Source organism: Corylus avellana, chromosome ca11 (assembly GCF_901000735.1).
Source record: "Corylus avellana chromosome ca11, CavTom2PMs-1.0".
Classification (NCBI taxonomy): Eukaryota; Viridiplantae; Streptophyta; class Magnoliopsida; order Fagales; family Betulaceae; genus Corylus; species Corylus avellana.
In genome coordinates this window covers 21,273,471-21,286,736 of record NC_081551.1, presented here as the reverse complement: position 1 = coordinate 21,286,736, position 13,266 = coordinate 21,273,471, and the positions used below count along the sequence as shown (strand labels likewise).

Below are 13,266 nucleotides of genomic sequence, written 5' to 3'. Positions count from 1 at the left end.
ATAGTCCCAACTGATTGATCTATCTCTTAAGACAAAAAAAGAAAAATAACTGTTCGCAAACATTATACGGTAATAAAAATCCAGAAATAGTAAATTGTATAATTCTTCTTCAACTTGTTCTTTTTACTTGAATGGGGAAAAAACTTTATTCTTTTTTCTTTTCCTGAAAAGTTAAAAAAAAAAAAAAAAAGAAAGAAAGAAAAAGAAGAAAAGGAAAAAGATGGCGCGCGGGTAAAGAGAGGAAAAGTAAACGAAAGTCCAAGTCCCATCTTCTTCCTGGATTCTTTCTGGTAATGGTGACCGCCTGACCGGTCTTCACCAACCAGCCAATAACAGCTCTAGTCTAAAGCTTTCTTATTTAAAACAATTTATTGATCTCTCTCCTCTGAAACCCTAGCTTGATTACCATTCATATCCCTCAGCAAAGGCTCGCTACGCGAGGTAGAGAGAGAGAGAGAGAGAGAGAGAGAGCAGAATGAAGAAGGGAAACTTAATGCGTAACCTCAAGCTCACTCTCCCTCATCCGGATGAGGTGTCCTTGGCCAATTTCCTGTAGCTCACTCTATCTCTGCCTTTCCATAATGTTGTGTATGCGTTTTAGTGTTTCGTTTTTTGGCTTATTGTGGTTGGTTGTGGGTTCGTGGTAGGACTCAGAGCGGTACGTTTATGGATGGAGATCTGCTCGTGAACAGGGACGGGGTTCGGATCGTCTCTCAGACCGAAGTTGAAGCAGTAAGATTTGATGTTTTGGTTTCAGTTTCTGAAATTTTTGATTCTTTCTCAGCTCAGTGTTCTTGCATTTGATTACTGGAATATCATTCTGGGAAAAAAGGGTATGTATGATGTTTCCTTATCTGCAATCCGGGTGTTTGGAATTTTAGCTCCTCTGTGTTCAAATTAAGCATCACTCGCATATGGGGTACTTGTGATACTTCTTTTTCTGCAATCTGTTTGAGATCCACTGATCTGTGCGTTTCGTATTTGTCAAATAATGGGTTCAATATATGTTATGCCCTGAGTTTTTCCCTGCATGAGATTTTCTTTGTTTTTGTTTCATATTTGCAGCCACCCCCCATCCAGCCAGCAGACAACCAGTTGAGTTTAGCAGACATAGACTCGATTAAAGTTATCGGAAAAGGAGCTGGCGGAATTGTGCAATTGGTGCAGCACAAATGGACTGGCCAGTTTTTTGCATTAAAGGTAGTGGAAAATTTAACACTTATCATGATTCTTTTTTTGTTTTAATGTCATTCACCCTCTAAATTTCCAGTGAAATATCTTGTTAATGTAATTTAACAAAGTGAGTGTCCTTATCGACTTCTCCTAGTTCGGAGTTCGTGCAGTATCTACACAACTTTGTTAATTTTTTATGTCTCTTCTTTGCAAGGTAATGTGTTGAGCATTGTCACAAGCATTGCATTGGGGATCCAAAACTTATGAAGCTTGTTCAGTTGGGAATAAAGAATAGAGTAGAGAGTTTTTTAATCTATTTATAGTTCATTCATAATCTAACTCTTGTTTTATCATTTCATCATTCATCCTCTGTGTTTCCAGCCAAAGTATCCTCTTTTGCCTTATACCGTATTTTGAATTTTAGATCGAAATTTTGTTTACCCAAAAATGGATGTTCAAAAGGTTGCAAACCTTGGGCTTTACATTTTCGAGATGAGTGTTGAGATCTCTTTCTAAGCCTCCTCATATTTCTACAATCTAATGTAATCCATTTGGTTTACTTTTTTTTTTTTTTTTTTTTTTTTTTAAAAATAAAATAAAAATTGAAAATTTCATTAAAAGCGAAAGGCGAAACCCTGGGTAACACGAGAAGTATATAAGAGAAATACCTAGCAAGAATGAGAAAAATGAACAAGGAAATTATGAAAGCTAAGCATCAAAGGAGATAAAAAGCGCAGCTGTCCAAATATAAGGAGTATTAAAAAATAGAGCACACTCTCGTTTGCTTTTTAGTGACATCAGTGCTACATTATTTCATCCGAACTCAATGAAAACAATTTCATAGTTCTTATAGTCCATTAAAAGAATTATTTAGTTCTTCCTTTCAATCTTAATAGTTTTTGTTTTGAAATCTTGCAATGAATTTGGGCCCTAAAATAATTGCTGTTAACCAATCCTTTCAAACAGATATCTCAAATTTTACACTTCTGTTTGTTACTCTATGACACTATGAGTCAAGGTTCCTTCAACCAGCGTGAAAGGCTACTTCCATGTGGAATTGTTTATCCTTATGCTTTTGCATATTTTTGAGCCGCCCAACTATATACTGTTATTGAACATTTATGCTTGTTCTATTGTTTGCACATGTCTTCCTCACTTTCTCATCAGTTCTTATGTGTTCTCCTATGTTCAGGTCATTCAAATGAATATTGATGAGTCTTACCGCAGGCAAATTGCTCAGGAATTGAAAATTAATCAGTCAGCACAGTGTCCATATGTTGTTGTCTGTTACCAGTCTTTCTATGATAATGGTGTCATTTCAATCATCTTAGAGTACATGGATGGTGGATCTCTGTTAGATCTTTTGAAAAAGGTCAAAACAATTCCAGAGCCATATCTTGCTGCCATCTCTAAGCAGGTGGGGAATTTGAAAATCATTGACTTGTTTGGAACTCTATCTATAACAAATATCATTAAATCATGTTATTTTCCTGCTCTTCCTATTCTTCATTTTATGTAGGTTCTGAAGGGTTTGCTGTATCTTCATCATGAAAAACACGTTATCCATAGGGACTTAAAACCCTCTAATTTGTTGATAAATCATAGAGGTGATGTCAAGATTACCGACTTTGGTGTGAGTGCAATACTGGAAAGCACCTCTGGGCAGGCAAATACTTTTGTTGGCACATTCAACTATATGTCTGTGAGTAACTTAATTAACAACTCTTATGGAAGTTTTGATTTTCTCTTGTTTGTTACATTTCTGCCCCTTCTATCTGTTAATAAGCGTTCCTGTTTTTTGTATACATGGAATTTACCATTTGTTTTTGTGCAATGTGTTTTATAGCCAGAGAGAATTATTGGAGGCAGATATAACAGTAAAAGTGACATTTGGAGTTTGGGACTAGTGTTGCTCGAGTGTGCAACAGGTAAATTCCCATTTATACCACCAGAGCAGGGTGAAGGATGGACTAACTTCTATGAGCTCATGGAAGCTATTGTTGAAAAACCACCACCTTCTGCACCTTCAGATCAATTTTCTCAGCAGTTCTGCTCATTTATTTCTGCATGGTAAACATTAAATTTTGCAGTTTTCAGTAGCTAAGTTTTTTAAGAGTCTGAACAGACTTTGTTATGTTTCATTACGTGTGTGGAGAAGAAAAGAAACAAATAGGCTATTGTTCACATGTGATGTTCATTCGTATTCATATGGCACTAGTCACGTCTGTGGTTAATGTCAAAGCTAAAGGAATTGCATCTTACCTTCGCTGGTCTTTCATTCCCTGCCATTCCTGCCCTTTCCAAAAACAATGGAAAGAATGATCAACGAAAAAGTCTTCTTCAGCTTTCTACATTCCAATAGATTATTGATTATTGTATTGCATGTTACTCAAGTTGGTTAACATATTTGACATTTGGGTGCTTTCTTTCTTTTTGTTTTTTTTTTGATAAGTCATTTGGGTGCTTTCTTTTTATCCTGAACTTTTGCAACTCCTGATCTTATGAGTTTATGTACCTATCTTTTGGATCTTTTGTTTATTTCAGTGTACAAAAAAATCCAGAAGATAGACAGTCAGCACATGAACTTATGGTATGTATAATCCCTGTGTCTATTTTCCATCTTTATAACAAATAAAGTAGGACGTGTGCTTAGTGATATTCCAAATCTGATGGCATTTTATTGTTGTTAAACCCAGACTCACCCTTTCATCAATATGTATGGAGACTTGGACATCGATCTCAAATCTTACTTCACCAGTGCAGGATCTCCACTTGCAACCTTATAAGACTTATCTGGTATGTCCAAGTCTTGATTTTCAATGCTGGACTTGAAAGTATACATGTCTTGATTATATGGGGTATGTTGTACTAATGAGTGTATAGACAAGCACTGAGAAATGCATGCACTGGTATGCAGTTAGCATTAGGATTCTGTTGCATCTATATTAAGGAATAAATTACTTAGTGTGATGAAGTACAATTTAGCTTTTTGTTCCCCACCCTCTTTTTTTGCTGCTTAAGAAAAAATATTTTGAACTCAAAGCTTTCTCTGATAATTCTTGAAATTAGTTTTCTTAATTGGAACCGATGAGAATTATTTTTGGGTGAGTTACATAAGTCCCCCCAGAGTTTGACAGTAGCTTTAAATCAAACCCTATATTTTACTTTGAGGGAAATTTTAATGTTCCCCATCTGTACATATTTGTTAAAGAATGACAAATGGAGGGTTTGCGACTTGCACAGAGTTGCATCTAGGCAGAAAGAGACCAAGAAAACTTACGCTGTTTTGTGAAAATAATAAGGCCAAAAAGGGCTTGCAAAACTTTCTCCACTATCACTGCCAATGACCACCGGAACAATGTCCACAACTTCTTGCTTTCAACTCTCAAATGCTCTCACTCTCACAACAAATCTTAGGGCTGGCAAAAAAATTAGAAAAAATACTACCAGTAAAGAAAATCCTCCTAACAAATCTTAGGGCTGGCAAACTCCTTGCTCGCCATCAAGGTAAAAGCCTGCAAGCTGTATTTTGTAAGTAAGCCAATTCATTTTTTGCAATTTGGTTTAAAATCGCACTTTTAGCCTATTCACAATAACAAATGCACCCTTAAAGTGGCAACTTGTAAGGTACTTCAATCATGATGAAGGTAAAAAAAAAATTAATAGGTAAAATCCATCCATAATTGGTAGCCATCAAGGTAAAAGCCTGCAAGCTGGCTCTGGGTAACACTAACAATGCGGCAGCATTTTCAGTACAGTTCACAGGCTGCACTCTGACATCCACCATGTGCTTGCTGCACTTGCATTTTGCATCCCATGCAGTTGGGTATGGGACTAATGCTAATGAGACTAAGTATTAGCTGATTAAAGATTTGTGGAGTGAGAGTGGGTATAGAAGGATGCAAAGGAACACTGAGGTTGAGGAAGACGTTTGTGGTATTGCCATGAGAGGTTTTTCTCTTTGGATGAATTTATGAAGGGTTTGTTTCTTATGAATATTGACATGCAAGCTTTTATCGTACAAAAAGAAAGGAGAATATCAAATCCTTGGATGCTGTGACCCCATCTAGGGTGGGGGTTGCTGTCATGGCTATCCCAGCAACCACCGCAACCCCCTTAACATAACCTCCATGTGACACCCCAAAATCTTAGTCCCATGTTGGAAAAATGAGTTGCCCACAATGAGTGGGTGAATTATAAAGATATTATGGGTTCTAAGTCTCACGTTGGTCCCTTACTAGGTGAGATTGGACTTTATAAGTAATTCTAGAAAGCTCTAATTGCAACTTGACTAATCATTTTAGAGTAATAACGCAGATGTTGGTTAGTGTAGATGTTGGTTAGTGCTTTCCCTAGGTACTATACCCCACCCTTTTATTAGGGGGTTTGGGGTGGTTACGACCCTCCAATAGAGGGGGCAGCCGTGACCACCCTAGAGTGTGGTAGTTGCTTAATTATGTCCCTTAAATTGGGGGTATTTTTGGCTCAAGAAATTATTCATGTGCATGTGATAGACACGTGATATTTTCCATCCAAAATCAAGCCAAATTTGATAAGGGGGGCAATTCAAAACATTTTTGTAGTTGTCGCAAGTTGTAGTTTGTAGGTGCAAGTGAGATTGGGATGGTAGTTTAAGGGGTTAAAGTATAATTAACTATTGTCTTGGTCTTTTGGAAGGTTGTGGAAGTATAAAGATGTTTGAGTGGTGGGAGTCATGCTATTTACTCAAGTAGTAAGAGGTTATATATATGTTTTGAGTGCATGGAACGTAGAGATTGTAGAGGTGGGGATGGGGGTTGCGGTGGTCATGGCAATGGAGTCTTGGTAATTATAGAGAGAATGATGGTGGGTTTGATGAAGGGACAAAGTATGGTGGAGTCGGCAAAAAGGTGAGCACTAAAAAAGGTGGAGTCGGCAATAGGTGGTGATGATGGACGAGTAGTGGATCATTGCGGAGAAAGGCGTTGGGGGGTACTTTCTCCCATTTTTTCTTTTTAAAACCAAAGTGAGCAATATGTGATTGGATCTGGGTACAGATAAAAAAAACAGTAATTAAATATAACGATTACAATCAAAATTTATGGCTGAATTGTATGGGTCATAGAGAAACTTTTGATTCCGTTTATCTATTTGGTTGATACTAACATATGATATATTCAAGTTATCCATGACGTTACTTATCAAAAAAAAAAGTTATCCATGACGTCTGGCACAACACTGTTTAATAAATCTTTTGCCTTACAGAAGCAGGGAATGATTAGATAACTAGCATTAGTCATTCTGCTTTTTGCTCTGGCCTATTTAGTATGTAGGCTGCCCAGGTAATGTGCTTGGGCACTTGCTGCCTTCCAAGTTTTTTTTTTTTTTTTTTTGTTTTTTCTCTGGATTTTCCTCACCATCTTTCACTAAAAACAAATTGTTCATATAGAGTAGGAGTGTGCAGTGCGTTTAGTGACAAATAGAGTTACCATCTGATTTGGGACTAACGAATATAATTCTTTGCTTTTGGTAGAGTTCCGACTGGCAAACGTACTAGCATATATAACAGAGAATGAAAAAAGACAGCTTGCCAGAAGTTTTGAAGACCTGGTGAATGATTTCTAGAGGTCTGTGACTGGAATAAAGGGTATCTCGAGCCCACCGGTGAGACCATTTTTAAGGATTGGCAGTCGGAGCATTCCAACCCTGTAGATTTGGAATGTGAAGAGGAAAAGTATGATAGAGTTGAGGTTTTATGATTGCAAGGAAAGGCAGTGTGCTTGTATTCTTGCCTGAATATCACAGCATGTGATCTATTGGTTAAACCTATGGAAATAATGACTACGAAATTATCCTTGAGGATGTCCTGATAAGCTTTGTCTAGAGGTGCAAATGCGTCAGCTTATGTTTGAAAACTGCAATTTTCCATTTTCATTATGTTCTAGAAACTGTCTTTTTTTCTTATATTAAAAAAATAAAAGAAGTGTTTGCTTTTTTCTTTTTTTGTGGGGATTAGACTGTTCTCACTGATTTTGGGCTGTTTTTACTGGTCCTGTTCTATTATTTGATTGAGAACTACATTGTCCCACCCTTTGTCAGGAGTTTTCGCACACATCTTCGCTCAAGAAGAATTTCGGTCTTAACTCGGTTTGGAAGCGTGATTGTCGAAACCAATCTTATTAGAAGGCGAATGTTAAATAATTTTCAAAATTAATATATACATATAACTTTTTTTTTTTTTTGATAAACTTGCAACTTTCATTGAATTAATCAGTTGGACAGAGCATTGAGCTCTGATTAGGGGTGCAAAGGCGGTTACGGTTAGCGGTTAGTGGCAATAACCGCTAACCGTAACCGCCATAGCGGTTAGTAAATTTCACTAACCGCAACCGCTAACCGCCTAGCGGTTAACGGTTAGCGGTTAGTGGCCGGTTAGCGGTTAGTGAAATAGATAACCGCCCGTTAACCGCTTTTTTAAAATTTGGCTTTTTTTTTGGGCTTTTTTTTACCCTCATTTTTTTTTCTTGTATTTTTAATATCTTCTTGGGCCCAATTGCTATAAATATTTGAATTGTCATTGGATCATATGATTAAGTGTTAATCTTATAAACTTACAAACAAACAAAAATACTTCAATTGTAGTTATAAGTAACACATTGTTTAATCCAATGTCAATTATTTAATTTGATATTATATGAATCACATTGTCATTGTCATTGTACATGAATAATTGATTAAGTATTGGAATTGTAATTGGATCATATAGTTAAATATTTATCTTATACATTTATATTATTCAATATGCATATAATATAACTATAAGCAATTATATATATATATATAATTCAAAATTGTTCAAAATTGTTAATTTTCTTTTTTTTTTTTCTTTCAAAAAATGGTTAAATTTCTTTTTCTAAAAAATGTTCAAAAAATACACTAATACTTCAATTGTGATTATAAGTAACACATTGTTGAATCTAATGTCAATTACTTAATTTGATATTATATAATCATATAGTCTCATTAAATTATATCATATGATTCATATGATTAATTATTTAAATTCTTATCATATTTACTTATAATCTTTTTTCTTTGAATTGAACTTAATATCTAATGGTAAATGGTAATGTTCAAACTCCTAAATCCTAAATTCCTAAAGTATCCAATAATGCTTTAATTAAATTGTAGACTTGTAGTTATAAGTAACATATTGTTTAATTCAATTGAATCAATTGTGATTATCATTGTACATGAATCATATGATTAACTTGTAAACTTATGACTTATGAGTTATGTCATATTATATATGCATTATTTATTATTATATAATCATATGATTTAATGATCAAGTTATCATGTGATATAATCATATCAATTATAGTGATAATATATAAATTACTAAAATTATAATGATAATACATTAATACTTAAATTGTGTTTATAAGTAACACATTGGTCATTGTTTAATCTAATGTCAATTACTTAATTTGATATTATACGAATCATATCATCATTGTACATTAATAATATGATTCACTTGAAGTCTTGAATAAATTATTTGAATTGTCATTGAATCATATGATTAACTATTGATATTATACATTTATATTATTCATATACATATGTAGACTTATATAGACTTATAGGTTTATAACATACATTGGAAATAAGTCTCTAGATATTTAATTGTTGTATTAGTATGAATTAGTATACTTATGAGTTATGTCATATTATATATGTATAATTTGTTATTATATAATCAAATGATTTAATAATCAATCTCATATGATATAATCATATAAATTATAGTGATAATATATTAATACTCAAATTGTGATTTAATTATTTTAAAAAAAAAATTGTGATTTAATGATCAAGTGATTATATGATATAATCATATAAATTATAGTGATAATATATTAATACTCAAATTGTGATTTAATTATTTTTAAAAAAAATTGTGATTTAATTATCAAGTGATTATGTTATATGTATAATTATAAAAATATATTATATAAAAAGGCGGTTAGCGGTTAGCGGTTACGGTTAGTAGACCTAATAACCGCTAACCGCTAACCGCTAGGCGGTTATGGCGGTTAGGCGGTTAGCGGTTAATGCGGTTAAACGGTTAGGCGGTTAGGCGGTTGGCGGTTATAGCGGTTAGCGGTTAGCGGGCGGTTAAAAACCGCCCGCCTTTGCACCCCTAGCTCTGATACAATAATCTCATGAAAACAATCAGGTGGTTCGTGCATCCACGCCCTCTCCTCCTCCTGCTTCGCGGCCAACCTAGCTAAGACATGAGCAGCTTGATTGGTCTCTCTGCAGGCATAGACCATTTTTGAACATGGGAAAGCTGCTAACTCAGTCCGAATATCCTCCACAAGATGTCCCCTACGGCTCCAATCCGGCTCCCTGGAATTTACGCCATCTACAATAGTCTTAGCATCCCCTTCCAGGCAGACCTGCCACAGCCCCAGCTCCCTTGCCAACTGAATGGCCATTATGGCTGCCCAAGCTTCAGCAGACTGCTGGATCAATAGTTCCTTGTTGGGAAACACACCGATCTGCAACCAGACGTCCCAAATGATCACGGATGACTGCTCCCAAACCCACTCGATCATTTTGCTTTCCAATGGCCGCATCCCGCATCCCAATTCACCTTATGCCAACCATACGAAGGAGCCGTCCACTTACTAGGGGAAGAAACTTCCATCGCTGCCCGAGAATTATGATTCTCCGTTTGTACTTCATGAAACTCTCTCAAGGCTTCTGAGGCACTGACAAGTAAGGCAGTTGGGTGTGAGAACAAATCTTCATTTATTACCGCATTCCTCCGTAACCATATTCTGCGGGCAACAATCACAAACAATTGGAACTCTTCCTTCCCGCATCTACTTAGCATCTCTTCAGCTACCCAATTGGAACTCTTCCTTCCCGCATCTGCTTAGCATCTCTTCAGCTACCCTTAGAAAGTCAGAGTGCACGTATGAACATTTCTAAAAGTTCATGCAGCCCCCACCCCATACTTCACATGCCTAGGGCACAACCAAAGTATGTGATAGATGAATTCTTCCTCAGTCCCGCAGATAGGGTAGGTCGGGTCAGTGAGTATTTTCCGTCTTACCAGATTTAAGCACGTAGGCAATATATCTTGACAGGCCCGCCATAAGCATATTAACTCTGTTGTGCATATAACTGCAAAGCATAGTGAACTGCTTTGTGGATAATAAAAGCAATAGACATAATAAAAGCAGCAATTTTGATTTTTTGCTTTTATTATTTTTCTAACTGAACTCTATAGTATCACAAGCATCCCAGGTGAAAAAACGAAAAAGAAATGAAAGGCTGAACCATGTTACTGATTATAGTGATATTATCTCTAAAATAGTGCTAGGTTTTTCTTATAAACTTCCTTTGAGCTTTCAAGTCAATAACTATTACGGTGATGTTGTCTTTGCTTCCCTTCTGTAGAGCAAGCCTTGAGAGGTACTCTGCTGCAGCTTGTGCTGCAGGATCAACACCACCACCTCTTTCTGCAGGTAGAGCACTGCCATGCTTTTTGTGCCACACAAGGATCCTCTTTCGTGCAACATCACAGGCCTCCTCGTTTGTCATGACATCCCATAAGCCATCGCTGGCCAAAATAAGGCACTCATCCTGCTTTGCCCGAGGAACCAACATCACTTCTGGATCCGGAATAACCCATGGTTTCAAGTATCTATCACCTGAGCACCGACCATAGAGACAATCAGAATTCAGACAGATCACCTTCTTCAGCATGGAATTAGGACATCTAAATCAAAGTGGTATATTACTTTTTCCGTATTTAAACTAGGAGGAGCTTCAACTTAAACCAAATACTCATTTGCATAAATAATAGTTTCGGCTTTCCAAATAATACCGAAACTGTGCCGATGTTACGGCGTTAACAAGATGCCATTGTATAATTGACACAAGCTTATAGCAATGTCAATTTGTCTCGTGATGCCAGTCCACTCTGCTCATACATTTTCTTGCCAATCATCCACTGATGTTGCTGAGGTTGTAAAAGGCATGCCCGTGCTTAAATATGAGATTTCGGAAACATTTGAACGAGATCAAGGATTAAAGATGCATACCGATGGACCGGGAAGTTGCGAGAACGCCATGAACACGGGATCCATTCCATTGTATGACCCTGCCTCCTGCAGCTTCTATCCTTGCATATTCATCTTCTCTATTTGGCTGAAAGCAGCATGAAGGTATCCTCTTAGAAAGGGCATTCCCATTTTGAACGCCTATGAATAAGTGCAAAACTACAAAGACATGCCTTACTTTGTGATCTACTGACAATGGCATAGGTACTTTTCCACGACACAAGACTGCTCTTGAATCCCCACAATTTGCAACTACTATGTGGGTTGAACATAAAATGGCAACCACGGCAGTAGACCCAGCAGTTTCAGGGGCAATAGGTTCTTGAAAAACCTCTGATGCATCACCGTTGCTTCCATTACTGCCTCGGTGAACTTCCCCAATTTCAGCATCAGCTTTGAGAAAACAATTCAAGATGGCTTTCTTCCACAGCTCCTGCCAACTATTCCCAATGCTTCTTCCATCAGACAGGCTCACTTTTGTGATTTCTATCTCCTCCATCAAAGCCAAATGGAGACGTTCGTGGCAATAATTTGCAACCTATGAAAACAATTAAAGCCCCCTCAATGAAATCAATCAACTTTGAACAAACACACATGTATCATCTGAACATAATTAGAAGGCAAGTAGCGCAAGGCATACCTGAAAGCCACCATGTCCATCATAGACACCAAAGAAATGGGCCGTTAATTGACTTAAATGATGATTATTCATACCATTACAAACATGGTCATTCAACAGCATTTGAGTAGGAACTTGGGAAAATCGGGGCACAACTGCAACAGCATCTTCCATCTCCGGCCTCCTTCCGCGCATAGTTGTGAAACCCCAAAGGGGTGGACAAACCTGTTCAAAAACGTTTTGGCTACTAGCTCTACATATCTTCTTTTCCTGCAGCAACTCATGAGGTGCAGTAAATAATTTTGGATCAGATCCATTAGATCTAGTGCCTTCCTTACCCTCAGGATCCAACACCATTGCGGAAGGATCTTGTGCGTGCTGCACCTCAACATCCACCGTGACAATGTTATCACCTTCATTTTGAGTGACCAAATTTGATACCGTGGTTCCTCCTCCCCTGTTTTTTTCATCTTCAGATTCTGATACCACTCCAATTCCACAATGAAAATGATTACTACCGTAACCATAATTTCTACATGAAATTGACTCATAATAAGGTGGATTTGCCTTCGTTGTAGGTATTGATAACAGGGGAGTTGTGTTTGCCAGAAGCTTGAGCCCATTGATTTCCATCTGTGTTGTTACTACTGACTCATTACAGATAATATCATATCCCTTTTTTCCTTGTAGCAGAAAAACTCAAAACTTTCCAAACCCCCCAGAATAAACTACTACTCTTCAACTAGTTTATCTCAATTCTAATATGGGTTGGACATGTAAATTGCCTTTACAAGACTCACTTATTAACAAAAAGACAAGAAGAAAAAAAAAATCTATGATCTGAAATAGAACCAACCTAGAAGCTTGTACAAAGTGCAAACAAATTGGAGCTAGGAAGCAAGGAAATTATGAACTGTTGGGAAAAAAAAAGGGATTTAAACTTCCATTATGTGAGAATCAAATAATATACTGAACCCACATGCTAGATATATATATATATATATATATATATATATATATATATATATATATATATATATAGACACTACAAAACCTCTGAGGCTTCTCTATCTAACCCCCAAGAACCAGTGGGAGACAGTGACTAAAATGAGATACAAATCATTTACTTCTACCACTTTAACCAACCCTTTGATCCATATAAAAAAAAAAAAGGAAAAATATGAACCTGACCAGATAGATATGAGAAAAAAAAAGTCTCTGAATCTAACAAACACAAGAAAGACAGAAAAAACCACAAAAACAAAACAGAGAATCCTTGAAGAAACAGGTAACAAAGGGGTTACCTGGATCTGAGGTAACCCATTTGAGTTTCTTGCTCCTTAGTTACTTCCATGT

The 13,266-nt window shown here is 36.5% G+C and overlaps 2 protein-coding genes across 3 annotated transcripts; one reads left to right on the top strand and one right to left on the bottom strand.

Annotated features, from left to right (window-relative positions):
• Positions 1 to 235: 235 nt before the first annotated feature.
• Positions 236 to 10,717, top strand: LOC132165238 (mitogen-activated protein kinase kinase 2-like). 2 transcript variants are annotated; one of them, XM_059575720.1, is made up of 9 exons: positions 236 to 552; positions 648 to 732; positions 1,066 to 1,200; positions 2,366 to 2,590; positions 2,693 to 2,875; positions 3,020 to 3,243; positions 3,718 to 3,763; positions 3,870 to 3,969; positions 10,627 to 10,717. In XM_059575720.1, the coding sequence occupies exons 1-8, from the start codon at positions 476 to 478 to the stop codon at positions 3,957 to 3,959; spliced, it is 1,065 nt and encodes a 354-aa protein (XP_059431703.1). In that variant the 5' UTR covers positions 236 to 475; the 3' UTR covers positions 3,960 to 3,969; positions 10,627 to 10,717. The 2 variants fall into 2 exon arrangements, with proteins under 2 accessions (XP_059431703.1, XP_059431702.1); XM_059575719.1 differs by lacking the exon at positions 10,627 to 10,717 and adding an exon at positions 6,686 to 7,146 and having other exon boundaries at positions 237 to 552.
• LOC132165237 (protein phosphatase 2C 77) lies at positions 10,491 to 12,909 on the bottom strand. The gene is made up of 4 exons (XM_059575718.1): positions 11,932 to 12,909; positions 11,470 to 11,829; positions 11,274 to 11,379; positions 10,491 to 10,880 (listed from the first exon to the last, which is right to left on the bottom strand). The coding sequence occupies exons 1-4, from the start codon at positions 12,541 to 12,543 to the stop codon at positions 10,546 to 10,548; spliced, it is 1,413 nt and encodes a 470-aa protein (XP_059431701.1). The 5' UTR covers positions 12,544 to 12,909; the 3' UTR covers positions 10,491 to 10,545.
• Positions 12,910 to 13,266: the final 357 nt, after the last annotated feature.